The sequence below is a fragment of the Thamnophis elegans genome, chromosome 1, assembly GCF_009769535.1.
Source record: "Thamnophis elegans isolate rThaEle1 chromosome 1, rThaEle1.pri, whole genome shotgun sequence".
NCBI classification, from domain to species: domain Eukaryota; kingdom Metazoa; phylum Chordata; class Lepidosauria; order Squamata; family Colubridae; genus Thamnophis; species Thamnophis elegans.
Genome location: NC_045541.1, coordinates 168,150,599 through 168,168,384, shown reverse-complemented (window position 1 = coordinate 168,168,384; position 17,786 = coordinate 168,150,599). Strand labels below are relative to the sequence as shown.

The following is a 17,786-nucleotide window of genomic DNA, read 5'->3' as shown; positions in this document are numbered from 1 at the left end:
TCTCCCTTAACGCTGCTGCGGTCCAGTGGCGCCCTCCGATGGCCAGCGCTGTGCTTGGTGGATGCTTTGCTGGTAAGGCAGGCCTTTACAAGCCCACCTTTGTAACAGATCCGCCTCTTGCAGGCATAGCTTGAAACAACCCAAACGGACACAAAGAGATGTGGAACAGACAACCACAGCATCATCCGTCAAAGTTGTACGGGGAGTCCTCGACTTAAAATCATACGTTTCATTACTGTTCAAAGTCACAACAACCCTGAAAAAAGCGACTTACGACCGTTTTTCACATTTACAACCGCTGCAGCATCCTCGTGGCCATGTGATCGGAATCCAGGCGCTTGGCAACTGGCTCATATTTATGACGGTTGCAGTATCCCAGGGTGTGTGTCACGCGATCCCCTTTTGCAACTTTCTGACAAGCAAAGTCAATGGGGGAAGCCGGGTTCACGGAACAAAACATGTTACTAATTTAACCAGTGCTGTGATTTGACATTAACAACAGTGGCAAGAAATGGGGTGACGCTGACTTAACAACCGCCTTGCTTAGCAAACCAGGCATTTGAGTTCAATTTGCGGTCGTAAGGCAAGGACCACCTGTACAAAACAAGGAATGGCTTCGGACACAAGGGCAAAAACCTGGATATAACCCCCAACCCTTGAGAAATGGGACTTTTCACTTGCAGATGGTACAAAAAAAAAAGGATTCCTTTTGGGGGGGAAAGTGAAGCCCCTGACTTCATAGACACAAAAATGCCGATTTCTCAGAAAGAACCAGGAAATGAATTGACCACAGCTTACTTCTTCCAAGATTTCTTTCGACATTTTAGTTTAGTCTAGAACCCTAGTTGCTTCCCGGGTTTTTCCCATTCTTTTTTTTTTTTTTTGAGAGAGAGAGAGAGAGAGAGCTCCCCCCCCGCCCCCGCAGATATTCCATCAAACAAGCGCCTTTTTTGCTTCACTTCATCTTCTCCGGAAGGCACAAACCCAGATGCATCACAGGCTAGAGCTGAAATGTCCATTTATTTAACAGCAGTAATAATTTAAAATTATAAAAACCCCTTTCTCGGTGTCGACTTGTCAAAAAGGGTGGTGTTAGTAACAGGGGAGGGTGGTGGCGGGGAGGGAGGGAGGAACTGTGCAGAGTCAGGAAGTGGCTCTGATTGTTAAATTCGCTCCCCACTCCTCCTCCTCTTCCTCCTCCTCCTCCCTCCCCCTTTGTTGCTGGCGCCTAAAGAAAGAACCTCACGAGCTTCTCCAGCAGCAGAAAATTCGCAAAGAGGGGAAGGGGAAGAAGGATCTCTTATTACATTTCTACTTTCGAGGATTGGTATCACCAGTTCTTCAAGAGAGCTGACGGCAGGACGGGAAGTGGGGCCAGAACAAAAAAAAAAAAAAGGAGACATCTGTCAAAATTATATTTTAAAAAAATAATGAAGAGAAAGGGATAGACAATCCGTTTTTTTTTTAGAACGCCCCTTTGGAACTCCGATCTCCCTTACATCCAGTGCTTGTTCATGTTCTGACACACAGCCGCTCGTCACACAGCGCAGTCGGCCTGGTTTTTAAGAGTCCGCACAGCAGCACAGTTTAGAGAGGAGGTTCTTCTCCCACCCCGCCCCGCATCGTTCCCTCGAGAGAATGCAAGATTGAACACCAAACATCGGGCCGGGCCAGGGGGGGGGGCGGGGACAGGAGGGAAGAGAGCGGAAAGTCAAGAGGGTCTTGAAGTGATGGCGGTTGAGGGGAGAAGAGGGGAGATTCCCATTCCCAGCCCTCCCCCACGGCTCTGTACTGGACATTCCCCACCCCACAGATTTCCCCCTGGTGGTGGTGGGGAGAAGCAAGGAAGGGCTATGACATTAGAAAAAGAGCATGAGAGTGGCGACATTTTTTTTTTTGCTTGTTTTTTTTAAAGATTCATGAGTTGTTTGCGGAGTTTTCGTTACTTGGTGAACTGGAAGAAGAGGAGGAGGAGGAAGATGACGAGGAGGAAGCAAAATTCATTGCGGAGAGTCCAGGTGGATTTGTGGCTGTGTTCTGCCCGCTTAAACTTTTCCGACACACAGGGCAGGTGTCATGCTGGGGAAGCAGGTGGAGACAAAAAAAGAAAAGAGAGACAGCTATAGAGAGCAAAAATGTTAGAAAACAGATATTTAGCTCACGTCTTGGTGCTTAAATACAAGCACTCCCCAACTTACGGCCATTCGTTTAGTGAACAGTGCTAAAAAGATGACTTGCAACTTGTCCTTGCACTTACAATGATGAAAGCATCCCCATGGCTTCGTGATTTCCTTTTGCAACCTGACCAGCCAGCTTCCAAGAAGCAAATCAAGGGGGAAACTGGCAGGAAAGGTTGCCATTTGTAGTCTTGTGATGTCTTGCTTAACAACTGCAGTGATCAGCTTAATGACTGTAGCAAAAGAGGTTGTAAAATTGGCTGTGGTCAGCTTACTTAACAACATCAGTGGTGAATGATGAATTCTCCTAATCTTATTGTGGCCGTCAATAGCAATAGCAGTAGACTTATATACCGCTTCATAGGGCTTTCAGCCCTCTCTAAGCGGTTTACAGAGAGTCAGCATATTGCCCCCAACAATCCGGGTCCTCATTTTACCCACCTCGGAAGGATGGAAGGCTGAGTCAACCCTGAGCCGGTGAGATTTGAACCGCTGAACTGCTGATCTAGCAGTAGCCTGCAGTGCTGCATTTAACCACTGCACCACCTCGGCTCTTCAAGTCAAAGACTGCTCTAAATTCAGAAAGAGGCCTTGGCGTTCTTAAGGACAAACATAGCACAGGCAGACAAGCACTCTCTTCCTGCTTCTGCCCACCTTTGGAATTAATTCTAGTGCATTGCACTGCCCTGTTCTTTTATCCAACCCGCCATACAGGGCCCTGAATCACAATACAGTGGTACCTCGGTACTTGGTTGCTTCAAAACCTGTCAAATTTGCTACTGGATGCATTTTGATGTGAAAATCTTGTCCCAGTACTTGGTATCTGTTTAGTACTTGATACGCAGCTACAGGAAGAGAGGGACGGCTGTGGAGAACAGACCGGAAGTAGGTCATGCTGAGAAGGTCACTGCAAAATGAGGGGGATGGCCACAGAGGGCAGACAGGAAGTTGGCCAAGCTGGGAAGGTCACTGTAAAATGAGGGAGATGGCCAAAGAGGGCAGACTGGAAGTTGGCCATGCTGGGAAGGTCACTGCAAAATAAAGGGGATGGCCACAGAGGGCAGACAGGAAGTTGGCCATGCTGGGAAGGTCACTGCAAAATGAGGGGGATGGCCACAGAGGGCAGACAGGAAGTCCCTTTTCCTAAGTCACTGACATAGGAAAAGGGACAGGCAGAAAGTTCTTCCTGGCCGAAACAATGGGTTAGGTGGTAAGTCATGTGGTTTGTTTAGGACTTGTCCCTTTTAGTACTCGTCGCACCTCTCAGAACCAGTTAACACCAAGTACCGAGATACCATTGTATTTCCATGGGTGGGAGCTTGTCATTGAGTCAGAGTCTACTTTGAATGGATCCTTCAAAAATTAAGAATTTTGAGGGAGAAAAAATAAAAATGGAGTGATGGAGAGAGAAAAGCTGAGATGCTGGAAATAAACACAGGGCCTATGCCGATGGTATTCCTGGGAGAGAAAAATAAAAGGAAATCACATGTGACAAAAAAATTAAGAAAATGTGGGCTTGACAGGGCAATGCAACATTTCAAAGGCAGATGTGCTTCGGAGCATCTACAGGAACAAACGTGATCCCCGTCTGCGACTCCTTTAAAAAAAACAATGTCTTTTCCCCAGTTGTGTGGGAACCTGGGCTGGACTGTCCTGTGCAACTGACAGTGCAATCAAAGGAAAATATTGTTTGGTTTTGTCACACAACTGCAGGATGGGATTAGTGAACCATAAGCCCCGCAAAGCAAAACAGCCAACCGAACAAAACTGCCTCTAGAAATTGTGAGCTTTTTTGCTGGAGGCATTTAACGGAGGCCGGAGAGCCATCTGTGTGGAAAAAAACCTACGCTACTGACAGTTTGATGAAATAGCCTCTAACTCTCTAATTCTAATTCGACACTAATTCCAGTGTAACCCTGTGCCAAGGGATCTGTCCCCCCCCCCCCTCAAATCCAGATCTTCAAAAAGATTATCAAAAACTCATCTGTTTTAAATGGACTTGACTGAGACGAGTTATGTAGCATGCTGTAAGCTGTTAATGCCTGGCCTTGAGATTGATTTTTCAATTACAAGCTTCGGGAATTATTGGGTTTAGAAATGACTTTAAAGGGCTGTATATTGGTTTTCTAGAAAGGATTTTCACTAAAAAAAGGGGGGGGGTATTGCAGGAACAAGAAGCCCTTAAAAAGAAAGTGTTAGGCTTCTAAGGAAACAGGGAATCTAGTAGAAGCCTCACTGGAGGAAGGGTTGCCCTTTCGAAGAAGCTTTTTAAAACATTTAAAATCAAAGGCATATTCCACTCTCTAGGTTTTGTTTAAAGCAAGGTTTCTCCCTCGCACATATGTGCTAGTCGTTCCCGACTCTAAGGGGCGATGCTCATCTCTGTTTCAAAGCCGAAGAGCCAGCGCAGTCCGAAGATGTATCCGTGGTCATATGGCTGGCATGACTAAACGCCAAAGGGGCACGGAACGCTGTTATCTTCCCACCAAAGGTGCTCCCTATTTTTCTACTTGCATTTTTTACATGCTTTCAAACTGCTAGGTTGGCAGAAGCTGGGACATGTAACGGGAGCTCACTCCGTTATGCGGTGCTAGGGATTCGAACCACCGAACTGTCGACCTTTCTGATTGACAAGCTCAGCGTCTCAGCCACTGAGCCACCTTCTGTTTAAAGCAAAACAAGATCTTTCGTTTTCAGCGGAACAATTGTTCCACTGAAAACGAATGATTTTGTGTCAATCGTTGAAGAATGAAGCGGGAAGACAGCATACAAGCCATGGACCAAACCTTGCCCCCTTTTGCTAAAAAACAACAACCCTTATCTTAAAAGTCCTCTCTTCCTCCTGTTCAATCTCCAAAGACATGTATTATTCTCCATCGCTATTAAAAAGTGTCTGAATCACAGCAGGCCAAAAGGATTTCCTGCCTAGGCAGGGGGTTGGACTAGAAGACCTCCAAGGTCCCTTCCAACTCTGCTATTGTATAAACAAGGCTCTCATTGGGGCCCCTGGTGGATAGTCTCCAGCCTCCCCAAAGCAGCTGTGGACATGGGATGCTCTCTGCTCAAGTCCTTCCATGACTTCCCCTGACAGCTCACCTGTTCCAGCCACGGGACTATGCAGCCATCATGGAAGAGGTGATTGCAGGGTAATTGTCGCACACTCTCGCCAACTTCATAATCTTCCTTACAGACGGGACATTCCAGTCCTGAAACTACAATTGGAAGGTAAAAAAATAAGAGCGATAGATAAATAGATAGATAGGTAGATAGGTAGATAGGTAGATAGATAGATAGATAGAGAGAGAGAGAGAGAGAGAGAGAGAGAGAGACCACAACTGGGACCAACTTTCTCGTTAAGTGAAGCAGTGGGTAAGAAAAACCGCAACAGGAAGGATGTAAATGTAAGTATGGGTTGCCTTTTCCTCGTTACCGTAGTTGTGAATGGTTGCTAAACAAGGAATACCTGTAGAGGGAGTCCTCCACTTACAGCCATTTGTTTTTTGACTGTTCAAAATTACAACAGCACTAAAAAGGACTAGGTCTTTGCATTTACAACTGTTGCAGCAACCCCACGTTTACATTATCAAAATTTGGGCACTTGGCATCTACCATGTATTTACGATGGCTGTATCAACCAATCCCTTTTCTGGGGTCTGATGAGCGTCGGCATCGGGCGCCTTAACCCGGCGTTCGGTTCATCCCGCAGCGCCAGTTCTGCTTACCAAAAGTGGCCCACTAGGCGTCTCGCATTCCACGCCCGGCTCCACGCCAGCGAGCCGGGCTTCTTACCCATTTAAATCAGGGGTCTCAACCTATACTTAAACTTTTAAATCAGGGGTCTCCAACCTTGGCAACTTTAACACTAGTGGACTTCAACTCCCAGAGTTCCTCAGCCAGCACAAGAACTCTGGGAGTTGAAGTCCACAAGTCTTAAAGTTGCCAAGGTTGGAGACCCCTGATTTAAAAGTTTAAGTATAGGTTGAGATTGTTTCGGCCCCAAGACCTCTAATCACTCGCTTGACTGGATAAAACTGCAGCAGCCTTGTGCCAGCGAGCTCCAGCCATCCTGAGGGAATTTTGGAGGGAACCAGCTACCAGTCGGTTTGATTAGTCTTTCGCTCCCATACACAGGTCGGTCAACCATTTGTATGTTAGGACCGCCATTTGCAACCTTCCCAGCCAGTTTCTGACAAGGAAAGGCAATGGAGGAAGCCAGATTCATTTAACAACCGTGTGATTCATTCAACAACTGCAGTGATTCGGCGAACACTGTGGCCAAAAAAGTTGTAAAAGTCAGGTGCGACTCACTTAATAACCCCCTTGCTTGGTAATGGAAATTCTGGTCCTGTTTGTGGTCATAAGTTGGGGGGTTACCTGGATATTTCAAGCAGCTAATGGAGGGGGAAAAAATCACAGAAACAGAACAGATAGCAAGTGTTCTGGAGGATGATGAAGGCAGAAGCAATTGGGATCTGTTAAGAATTTGCCACCTAAGTTCCCTAAGCTTCCTTTTGTTAAGGTACAAGTAGACCTCCACTTACAATTGAGCCCAAAATAATCGAGACAGTTGTTAAGTGAGCTTTGCTCATTTCACCAGCTTTCGTGCCCCAGTTAAGCGAATCACTGTGTTGTTAAATTAGCAAAACGGTTCTTTAGTGAATCTGGCTTCCCCATTGACCGCTTGTCAGAAGGTCAAAGGTGGTGATCCCGTGACCCTGGGACACAGCAACTGTCATAAATACATGCCAGTTGCCAAGTGTCCAAATTTTGATCCTGTGACCCCGTAGGGATGTTGCAAAGGTTGTTAAGTGCAGCCCCCCTCCCCAATTGTGTCACTTTTTTCAGTGCTGTTGTAACCTTGAATGGTAAGTGGAGAACTGCCTGTACATTGCTCTCAACCCACTGACTGGATGGCGGAAGATATTTATGATTGTACTTCTTTTCGGAAGGCTGAGGCACAGATCTCCTTCCATCCTTCAGCTTCATGTGCTAAACATAATTACAGCACTGTAGACAATGCTGTTCCTGTTCAATGCTATCCAGCCACCCTATTCCACTTGAATAGGAGACGCTTAAAAGAGACTGAAAGGTGATTCTGTTTTGTAGGCTCTTGGCAACAAAACAGAAGCCACAATCTTCTGAAGTTTTAAGAACAAGCTGAGATCGGTTCCAAGTAAGTCTAGGGTGAGCCTAAGAAACCTTGCCTGTCTCTGGTTCTCAACCACAGAAAGGAATGAGGCCACCAACCCTGAACCAGAGAATAAAACCAAGGGGCGAAAGAGGAGGAGGAAAGTTAGCCAACAAAAGCTACAATAAGACAGCAGAATCTTTTAAAAATAAAAATGCTATTGAAACGAAAATTAGATGATGATCCAGGTCTTTTTGAGTGTATTGGGGGGAAGGGGGAGGAGAGAAGAGAGGCAGGAAAATGAGTGAGCCCTTACCGACATGTTCCTCTGTTATATGAATAGTTGGAAGGGCCTGAATCTTCTCCTTGTCTGCAGGAGGCGGGCCGGTGTTTTCAAACTGATTCAGGAGCTGAAAGAAAATAAAAGGGTGACAAAGGAGGGAGAGACAGTCCCAAGGTTGCTGCTGCCAGATTGTGGCTATACATCAAGCTTGGAACTCCCGGGAGTCTCTAATCCAAGAATGATCCAGGCCAAATCCTTCATAGCTTCCTAGCCCAGAGAAGGCCAGCCTGCCGAAATAAATTAAGGGTTAAAATTAATTCTTATTAACAGGCTGTCCTTCCTCCTGCTTGCTCATTTGGGGTTGGGGGGGGGGGGGAATGTCTCAGCATCCCATTTGAACCCCCCAGTATAAGCAGTCCATGTCTTTAAAAAAAGACACATGTCTTATGCCTATCAGGGTATCAGGATAACCAGGGTCAGCTAAATTTGCAGCCTCCTGTTAATGGCAATGTAAGAGCAACCCGCCTTGTCTTTTGCGGCTACTTCCCCTCCCGCCCAATAAAGATGGCGGGGGCAGCTAGGAGCAAGTCTGGAGGTCACAAGCTCAGTTATGATAATTAAAAAAAAACCTAGTGAGCTCCTCAAGATGAACCTGGACATGCACTAGCCAAGGATCCTCCCAATTTTCAGGCTAGGTTTCTGGTGCCCCATTCAAAGGCGCATCCACTTTACAAAGCCCAAGTTTCAGCTTCCTTTAAAAGTGTTTCTCAACCTGGGCAACTTTAAGATAGGTGGACTTCAACTCCCAGAATTCCCCCGCCGGCATGAAGTCCACCTATCTTAAAAGTTGCTGAGAAACGATGCTTTAAGCTGTTTTTCAGAACAAGAAATACTTAAAACCTCCCCTTCCCATCCGCTTTCTAGCTCCAAAGGTTTTATGGGAGACATGTAACAGGGTTACCTCCAAATTGTCATATATTAACCAAATGATATGATTATTAATAATGCAGGTAAGTCTTGACTTACGACCACAATTGAGCCCCAAATTTCTGTTGCTAAGCGAGACAGTTGTTAAATGAGTTATGCCCCATCTTGCCACCGGTGTTAAGTGAGTCACTGCAGCTGTTACATTAGTAACATGGTTGTTAAATGAATCTGCCTTCCCTACTGGCTGCTTGTCAGAAGGTGCCAAGAGGTGATCACATGTCCCTGGGACCATCATAAAGATGGGTCAGTTGCCAAGCATCCGAATTTTGATTATATGACCAGGGGGATGCTGCGATGGTCATAAGGACAAAAAATGGTCATTTTTTTTCCAGTGCTGCTGTAACTTCAAACAGTCACTAAATGAATGGTTGTAAGTCAAAGCCCACCTGTGATATTAAGCAAGGTAGGGATACTTGGAAGGGTCTCACCTTGGTCATGTTTATAACTGTGGCATAGTTATACAGTTTGCATATACGTTTACTGTACAGATTAAGCTAGGCCCATTAGTAAACACTCCCCTGTTTCCTCCCTGCTTTTAGGCCAATGCCTGCACAAACCATATAAGCAGGATTTGTAGGCTACAGCCTTCTTCTGCTGTTGGCTTCCAGCACAAGTCTCAGGGTGGATTCTTCCCTAACAGGGAGTTTCCCTTTAGCTAGTGGAACTTGAGCCTCTTAGAATTAAGCTGCATCTCAGTGGGAGCCCATAGAAAAGGACGTGAGAGCAGGGGTGGGCTGCTACAGGCTTGCCCAGGTTTGGGAGAACCCGTAGCTAATGTTATGGACGGTTCGAAGAACCTCCAAATCCCACCCCTGGCTGGCCTCGCCCACCCTTCCCCTCCCAGGAGTCTCCACGCGGCCCGTTTTGGATTCGAGGTAGGTGCAGGGCCCGCACAGAGGCTCCTGGAAAGCCTCCGGAGCCCAGGAAAGGCAGTTTCCACCCTCCCAGAGCCTCGAGGAAAGCCTCCAGTGCCTGGGGAAGGCGAAAATGACCACCACCCCTGCCGTGGTGCAGGAGGCCGACTAGGCCACGCCCACCCAGCAACCGGGCAGAGAACGCATTGCTGAAATTTTTGAAGCCCACCCCTGCGTGAGATTCCTAAGCTCTGAAGCCTCCATATGCCACCATTCTGCTCCCCCCACCCTGACCCGCAAAAGGAAGAGATGTGCCCTACACACAGCCAGCTGTACCTGAGTAATAATGGCATCCAAGCCGTTGGCGCCCCAAGCGTAGTCCATGGGATTTGAATGCAAGACTCCCCTTTATAAATAGAAAGCACCAAAACAAAGAAAGGACAGGAGGAAAAGTTAAGCCTTCACTGGAACTGGCTGGGCTGCCGTAAGGCAGATGGTCAAAGGTTTATTGACTTTAGATTCTTAGAATAAGCCTAAGAATTCCACTTTCTTTAAGACGTGTGGACCGCCTCCCAAAATTCCCCAGTCAGACAGAATTCTGGGAGTTGAAGTCCATACTTCTTACAGTTGCTAAGGTTGAGATACACTGATCTATAACATGCTCTGACCAACTCACCAAGGTCCTACTCCAAGGTTTGGTATCGTGGTCGGTGCTATAATTCCATTGACCAGCTGCTGGATAATTCTGCCAAAAGGAAAGAAAAAAAAACACAAGAAAAAATGTTGAGGCATTCTGGAGCAGGGCGAAGAGAACTGCTGAATGAGATCACAGTCCCCCAATTTCTGACGATGGAATAGGTGGAATTTTAAGAGGCTACTTGGTAATCCCCAACTTATAACTGTAATTGAGCCTGGAATTACGGTTTTTAAATTGTGTCAGTCATTAAGTGGGTCATCATGTGACGGACCCAATTTTATATTTGCTGCATTAAGCAAATCATCATAGTCATTCAGTGAATTGGCAATCGTTAAGCAAAATACCGTTTGCAAAGTATGCTTTTTGCTGGAAACTGGAAGTCAATGCTGGTGATTACATAACTGTGGGACATTGCAAAGGGCTTCAAATACGGGCTAGTAGTCACGCACCTAAAATGCAATCATGCGGTCACACAAGGGAGGGGGGCGGGGCTGTCGTTGGAACTTCGCTGGTTGCCTTGTTAACTACAATGGCCCTGCTCCAGTGCAGCGGTCTCCAAACTTGGCAACTTTAAGACTTGTGGACCAATTCCCAGAATTTCTCAGTCTCATACTGGTTGAAGAATTCTGGGAGTTGAAGTCCATAAGGTTGGAGAGGCCTGCTCTAGTGCCCTCCAATGGTGACTGGAGAAATGAGTGATGTCCAATTTTTCAGCTCTGGAACCACTGCAACTTAATTTTGAAATTGTACAGGATCTTTCACCTCCAACTTAGGTGTGGCCCTTCCCATTTTTGGACAGCGCAGTTCCAACCAATTTGGTAGACACCCACACCCATTCCCAAAACTACTGTTCTCCTACATCCAAAAATGAATCAGCAGCCACCATGAACCAGGAATCCACTTCCATGGTTTTAAAGCTATATTCAAAAAAGCAACTTGACCTTCGGAGCTGGACAAACTGTCCTCACCCTTCTAGTGTGGGGACTCCCTCATGTCTGCCAGCCGCCCGTCGTGTGGTGAAACGAGCCCGAGGTTGCCTGGCTCCATATCGGTGCCGAGACTGATGTTCTCTTTCCCGCCTGTTCTCAGCATCGCGGTTATCTTCTGTTTGTGTGTTGGACCCAAAGGCTGGGAACTCAAAACTGTCGTCGATTATCCCAAAGGCAAACTGGCCATAGCCCTGCGGGAGGGTGAAGAGGGGCTGATCCACATTCTGGAAAGGCGAGAGAAAGCACCAGACAGAGAAAAGGAAACTGCTTAGAACAGAGGAAGATGACTTACGGAGACAGGCCAGAAAGCAGGACTGCCAGTAAGCTGACATCGTCCGACTATGGAATTAAAGTTCCCATAGTCCTTCACCATTATTCAGCTTATCTGAAGCTTATGGAGGTTGAAACTCTGAAATGTCCGATCCAGGTACCTCTTTCTGCTTTTCTGCCAGAAGTTTGGAAGCATATCATCACAGGCACTCTCATCAAATGGCTGCCATGGCAGGAAAGTGGCCCACTCACAAAATGGCTGCCGGTCACAAAATGCTCATTTACCAATTATTTTCTCTCTCTACCATCTTCTCTAGAACTCTCCTTAGCAACCCGACTTCCTTTTTTTCTGTTTCTTCTGCATAGCTAAGTATTGAAAACCCTGGGAAGGATCCTCTAACCTTTTCTATCTTCTAAGAATGCCAGGGAGGCCCATTCACAGAAATAAATATATTGCTAAAGGCCTCCTTCTTTGTAGGAGCTTTCTGTGTTACTCTTGAAATTTAAAGGAGGGATCTGATTGGGTGCCGTGGGATGTCTGTGGGACTGGTGTGTTTGTGTATGTGTTCGATCAACACTCTGTCTAATTGTACTGCAAATCTTGAGCCAGAGTTGAAAGAACAGAACTTTCCAATCTGCAATGCCTGACAGCTTGGTTCTAGGGAATTGAGTACTCTTTGCTTGGTCTAACGCAAGTGTTTCCCAATCTTAGCATGTTTAAGATGTGTAGACTTCAACTCCCAGCCAGCAACGCTGGGAAGAAGTCCACAGATCCTCAAAGTGAAAAAGGTTGAAAAACACTGGTCTAACAGAAGGGGATTCTAAACACCGCACTGAATTTTTTTTTTTTTAAATATATTTTATTCATTTTTCACATTCCATTTGCAATCACTTATATACAGGGTATTTACTATAAGAAAAGAAAAAAAGAAAAAGGGAATAAAACGAACAAATAAAAAGGAAACACAACTCATCATTCACAACCCCACCTAACCCTTCCATCCTCCATACACCCCATCTACCCCCTCCAACTTTCCTTTCTCCCTCTAACACTCCCCTCCTACTTCCCTTTCCCCACAAACCTTTCTCCCCTTACTCCCCAGACACCCTCCTTACATTCCCCTTACTCCTTCCTTACTCCTCCCTCTTCTTTCCCTCTACCTCCCTCCTTGGTGTATGCCTTTATTCGAGTGTTGTTTGATCTGATAAAAGTAAAATGAACCAAGGAAAAAAAAAAAAAAGAAAGAAAAAACCACCGTATATAAATACATTCTTATTCTTATTAAGACTATTTTAACACCCCCCCCCCACAAATCCCCATCCCCAATCCTCCCGACTTCCCAGGGCCCACACCTGGCACTACCTTCTGTCTAAAATATCTTGTATACATATGGATTAAAAAATAAAAGTAATATGTCAAAAGAAAGAAAAACAGAAAAAAAAAGAAGAGAGAAAAAAAAAGAGAAAAGAAAAAAGAAGAAAAAAAGAAAAAGAAACCACTCTTCCTGGGGGCGTGGCCTGTTGCCGAGGAGGGCTCCACCGAGCTCCTCAGAGATCTGGTCTGTATATCTAAATAAGATCATAGATAGCACCCCTTTTTGGCAAAAAAAGGGGCAGGGAGTAGCTCTGTAGGCGAGGGTCTATTCGTAAGCCACAGCCTTTTTCTTTTTTTTGGCTGTGGACAGAGATTAGATCCAGCCGGAGCAGAGCTTTTATCTCCAGCCAGTTCTTCTCAGCTGCCTTTTTTTTTTGGCAGCCCCAGACAGGCTAGCCCCCCCCAGGACAAAACAAAGTTTTTTCAAGCTAGAATTGATACGGGCGGGTCCCACCCCTGTGAGATTTATGCTTTTATTACTATCTTAAATACCAGCACCATTTGTCTTAGAGACTTCTTTGTCTAAATGGACTTCAAAATGGCGATTTCTCTCCGTGGATGATTGATAGTGGATGTACTTAGCCGGTTTTACCTTCCTGTAGACCGCTCCTTAACAAAATAAACTCTTCTTCTTTGGAAATAGAGGGGAGCAAAGCGCTGCTTACTTGTTTATTTATTATGGCACCCAGGTCAAAGAAGCGTCTTGCTACAAATGTGTCTAAAGAATTTAAAGAATTTTTACTGGAACCACAGCCTTTGTCTCCTATGCCCTCTACTGGAGAATTTCTAACACAGGAATATTTCTTTAAAATGTTTAATACCTTTAAACAAGAAATTAAGGAATTTGTATTGGAACTATATGATGATTTAAAGTCTAAAGTTAATCAAATGAAGGCGAATACGTTTGCAGCCGTGTCTGCCCTGTCAGATTACTCTGCTGAAATAGAGAACAGATTGGAAAGTTTGGAGAAGGCTAATTTTAATTTGACTACCAATATTCAAATTTTACAACAAAAAATTAGAGACAATGAAGAACAGCTCATGATGATAAATTTTAATAGGAAGGCATTTGCAATAAGAGTCAGAGGATTCCGTGAAAAGGAGCAAGAGAATTTGAAACAGACCTTTGCTGAAGCCTTCAGCTATGCGGTGGGAAGCCCGGGACTTAACTTTGATTGGCAGATTCGGAAAATCTATCGCCAGAACTCATTGATAGCGGAACAGCGACAGCTCCCGAGGGACATAATTATACATTTCTCTACAAAAGAATCTAGAAATGCGATTGTGCAAAAGTTTTATAATAACAGTCTCCGAGTTGATGGCCAGAACTTGATTGTCTTCAAAGAAATACCTTTCCAGATGTTAAAGGCAAGAAGGGACTACACCTTTTTAACTAAGGAGCTTAGGAGTCAACAGATTCGATACAGATGGGAGGCCCCTGCCGGCATCACGGTTACATTTGAGATTCAAAGATTTCGTCTTAACTCTGTTTCGGAGGCTCAAGATTTCTATTGCAGGATTCTGAAGGCGGGACTTCCTGACTCGCTTGGAAGAGAGGAGAGACAAGCGGAAGGAGAAGGCAAACGGCAGGCCATGTGGTTGCAAGATGGAGGGGGTAGCCCTTCCTCCCTCGGAGAAGCAGAAAAACGGAGATCGAGAATTTAGACATTTTAAAATACTCGCCAAAGTTAAGGACTGAATGGGGGTTTCAGACCTCTCTCCGGTAGAAAAAGCGGACTAATTCTTATCAGAAGGGAAAGCTGGGTGAAACTACTTTGAGCTAGATTTTAAATTAACGTTAGCATAAATTTGATAGTGGTAAACATCAGACAAGCAAGGGATGAGGGTAAAATATATGTGGAATGATTTACATTGTTTAAGGCTTATTAGAACAGAAAGCCGGTTGGGATTATCTTAAGATAAGTGTAAAAAGAATGCGGAATGATTTATGTTGTTTAAACTTTGTTAGAAGGGACTATTTTAAAACAGAAGGTTAACTGACTCTTGCTGAAAGTATAGTTTGAATATGTGGAATGATCCATGCTATTTAACTTTTATTAGAAGGGAAAGTTGGTTGAAATTGCTTTGAGTTAGATTTTAAACAAATGCTAGTATAAATTTGATAGTGGTAAATATTAGACAAGTAAGGGATGAGGGTAAAATGCATGTGGAATGAACTACGTTATTTAAATCCTATCAGAAGAGAAAGTCGGTTGGAATTATCTTAAGATAGAAATTGATTTCTGTGTAAAGTAATATTTGATCTACGCTGCTTAATTTTACTAAGAAGGGGAAGCTTGGCTAGATTATTTTGAATTACTGTTTGAAAAGGAGGTTAAGAAAGATCACTTACGCTGTTTAAATTTTACTAGAAGGGAAAGTTTGATTACTCTTCTGTAAAGTCATATTTGAATATGTGGCATGAACCACGTTGCTTAAATCTTATCGGAAGGGATCATGAGGTTTAGGAAGAGGAACGGGAGAGTCTACAGAGGTTGGGGTAAATAGCAAAGAAGTAAGAGACGAGAATAAAATATAGATAGAATGATTTATACTATTTAAGCATAGATAAAGATGGGGGGCTGAGATCAACACAAAGAGTGGTTTCTAAACACCGCACTGAATTGTCAGCAGGCGAAACGAATACCATCCATTGACACTAAGAGATATTCTCCATTCCTCTCCGCTCTCTTAGGATTGGACCTGGGATCTCTCAAGAAAAAAAGGGGAGACATAAATACCCTGGGTAAACCTTTGGCAGGTTTTCCTAATTGTCTATCAATATATTTATACCCGTTTCACCGAATGAAGACTTTATTCATAAAGAACTCACCTCAAACAGATGTCTGGCCTGGTCACTGGTTGAGGCTGAAGAGCTGGACCCATTTTCAACATTTCTAGAAGAGTTTAAAGGGTGGGGGGAACAAATTACTTAAGTACGATGGAAATTAGGATTCCTGAGAATGCTAGAGAAAAACTACAGCCAGACAAGGGAAACTGGACGTTTTTAGGTGCCTCTCTTAAAAAAAAAAAAAACAATATAAACAAAGTCTTTTTTTAAAAAAAATTGACATCTATGTATTTTTTTCTTCTTACCTGTTTCATTGTTCTATTATTTAACTTTGGTTTGTTCAAACTTCCTTTTTATTTTGTTGTTTATGGTTGTGAATGACTAGCGTAGCCCCACGGCAAGGTAGATAGCAAATAAATTTAATAATAAAATAATAACAATAATGAGTAAGTTGTGTTGGGTTTACATGAGTGATAGAAACAATCTGTAACAGGCCTTCTTTTGGCTAAAACAAAAAATGCCAGCATTTATTTTTCTTGTTTTTCCTTCGACTTGTAATTGTTTCTGATTTTTCCATTTCTTCTTCATTCAGTAACCTCGACTTTTCAGTTTTTTTTCTCAAGCTGGAAAAAAAAAATCCCCCTTCTCTTCAACTTCCCTGTCTTATAATAACTTCTGCTTTTTAATAAGATGGTGAACCTGTGCAGTGGGACAGGAGGCTCAGCAGCCCCTAGTAGTGCTTATAAAAAATAAATGAGGCTGTGCTTTAAAATTCCTTTCCAGGGCCTCACACACATGTCAAATGTTCCTGGCAGAAAGAGAAATAACACTGCTGGGTGAATCTTCTCTTCCCGGCTTTATGCATACTGCATGCTGTGTAATCCATTCAGAAGAAAACCCCTTCCTGCAAACAGGGAGATTTACTTTCAGTGACTGAATTATACTATTGTATCTTTTACAAAGTGTAAACTGCTCTAGCGTACCTATTGTGAAGGATACAATAGCCCCGTTTTAATTAAATATATTTATCTACTCATGAAAGGAAGAAGGAGCAGAAGAGTATCACTTAATGTACTGCAATCTGAAACCAGTAATCCAAGGGGCTTAACCGGGTTAAAACCTGAAACCATCCCATCTGGGAGCAGAAGCTAATTTAAATATCTGCAGCCTCCTCCCATATTCTCTCCTGAAAGCCTTTCTGCTACCAACATTAAGATATTTTTACTTCTTCTTTGATCGGGTTTTGGCAACCTTGCAGTCAAATTTAAAAGTGTCCTTTTGACAACTTTTGAGCTGGTCTAATACAGGAATAATGGGCCTAATGTAGAACTGGAAGCCTTGAATTTAACTTGAATAAATTCGAATCTGCTTTTATTTTAACAAGGAAATAAAGCAAAAATAGTAGCACACAACAATGGAAATCGTTCCTGATTGAGAGCCTTGAAATAAAATTTAATAGCGTTTCCCCGAAAATAAGAACTCCCTAGATAATAAGCCCAATCGGGCTTTTGAGCGCATGCACTAAAATAAGCCCTCCCCTAAAATATTTAAACGCATGCGTAGCAGGTCCCTGCCATTTCTGGGGGAGGGGATGGGGGAACATGCCCCACGTGCCTCACATGTATCTGCCATCCACACGGAATGGCTTCGTGGAGGCTGCTCCCACAAACCCTACCTACCGCGCCCCTTCTCTTAGTGGCGGCTGCAAAAAAGCAACGCTAGGGCTGGCAAGAGTGTGCCAAAAAGAGAGACAGAACTTCCGGCCCTCTCTGGATCAGCTGATCCGTGGGCCAAGGTTAAGGGGCTTCCTGCACCTCAAAAATAATAAGACCTCCCCCAAAATAAGGCCCAGCATTTATTTCGGGAGTCAAAGGAAAATAAGACCCTGTCTTATTTTCAGGGAAACATGGTGGTGCCAGTGACATGGTGGTGCCAGTGATCACCTGTCAGAATGTAGGGCTTGTTAAAATTCATAACAGCAGAGGAATTCACCAAAAGTTCAGTTAGAATTCCAATAGATACAAACCCTTCCATGCAACTAACTCTAAAACTAGGGGAGAACAATGCATCTTTGTCAGATATAAGGTGGGAACCCCTCACAACACTTTGGTGATGTACAAGAGGATTTTGAAGAGAAGAATTTGCCAAACTTTCTGAGCTGGTGGGCACTTTTGAGAACATATGAAGAACAGTTGCAGGAACTGGGTATGTCTAGTTTAATAGAAAGAAGGACTA

The 17,786-nt window shown here is 44.2% G+C and overlaps 1 protein-coding gene across 2 annotated transcripts in view; it reads right to left on the bottom strand.

Moving 5' to 3' along the window:
• Positions 1–1,001: 1,001 nt before the first annotated feature.
• Positions 1,002–17,786, bottom strand: part of RNF126 (ring finger protein 126) — a 29,970-nt gene continuing 13,185 nt past the window's right edge. For both annotated transcript variants that reach the window (XM_032238872.1, XM_032238873.1), the window contains 7 exons: positions 15,594–15,657; positions 11,095–11,339; positions 10,106–10,174; positions 9,766–9,835; positions 7,622–7,715; positions 5,274–5,389; positions 1,002–2,079 (listed from right to left, as the gene is read on the bottom strand). In XM_032238872.1, the coding sequence (XP_032094763.1) occupies positions 1,918–2,079; positions 5,274–5,389; positions 7,622–7,715; positions 9,766–9,835; positions 10,106–10,174; positions 11,095–11,339; positions 15,594–15,657 (820 nt within the window). In that variant the 3' untranslated portion in view covers positions 1,002–1,917. The remainder of the gene's footprint in view (positions 2,080–5,273; positions 5,390–7,621; positions 7,716–9,765; positions 9,836–10,105; positions 10,175–11,094; positions 11,340–15,593; positions 15,658–17,786) is intronic.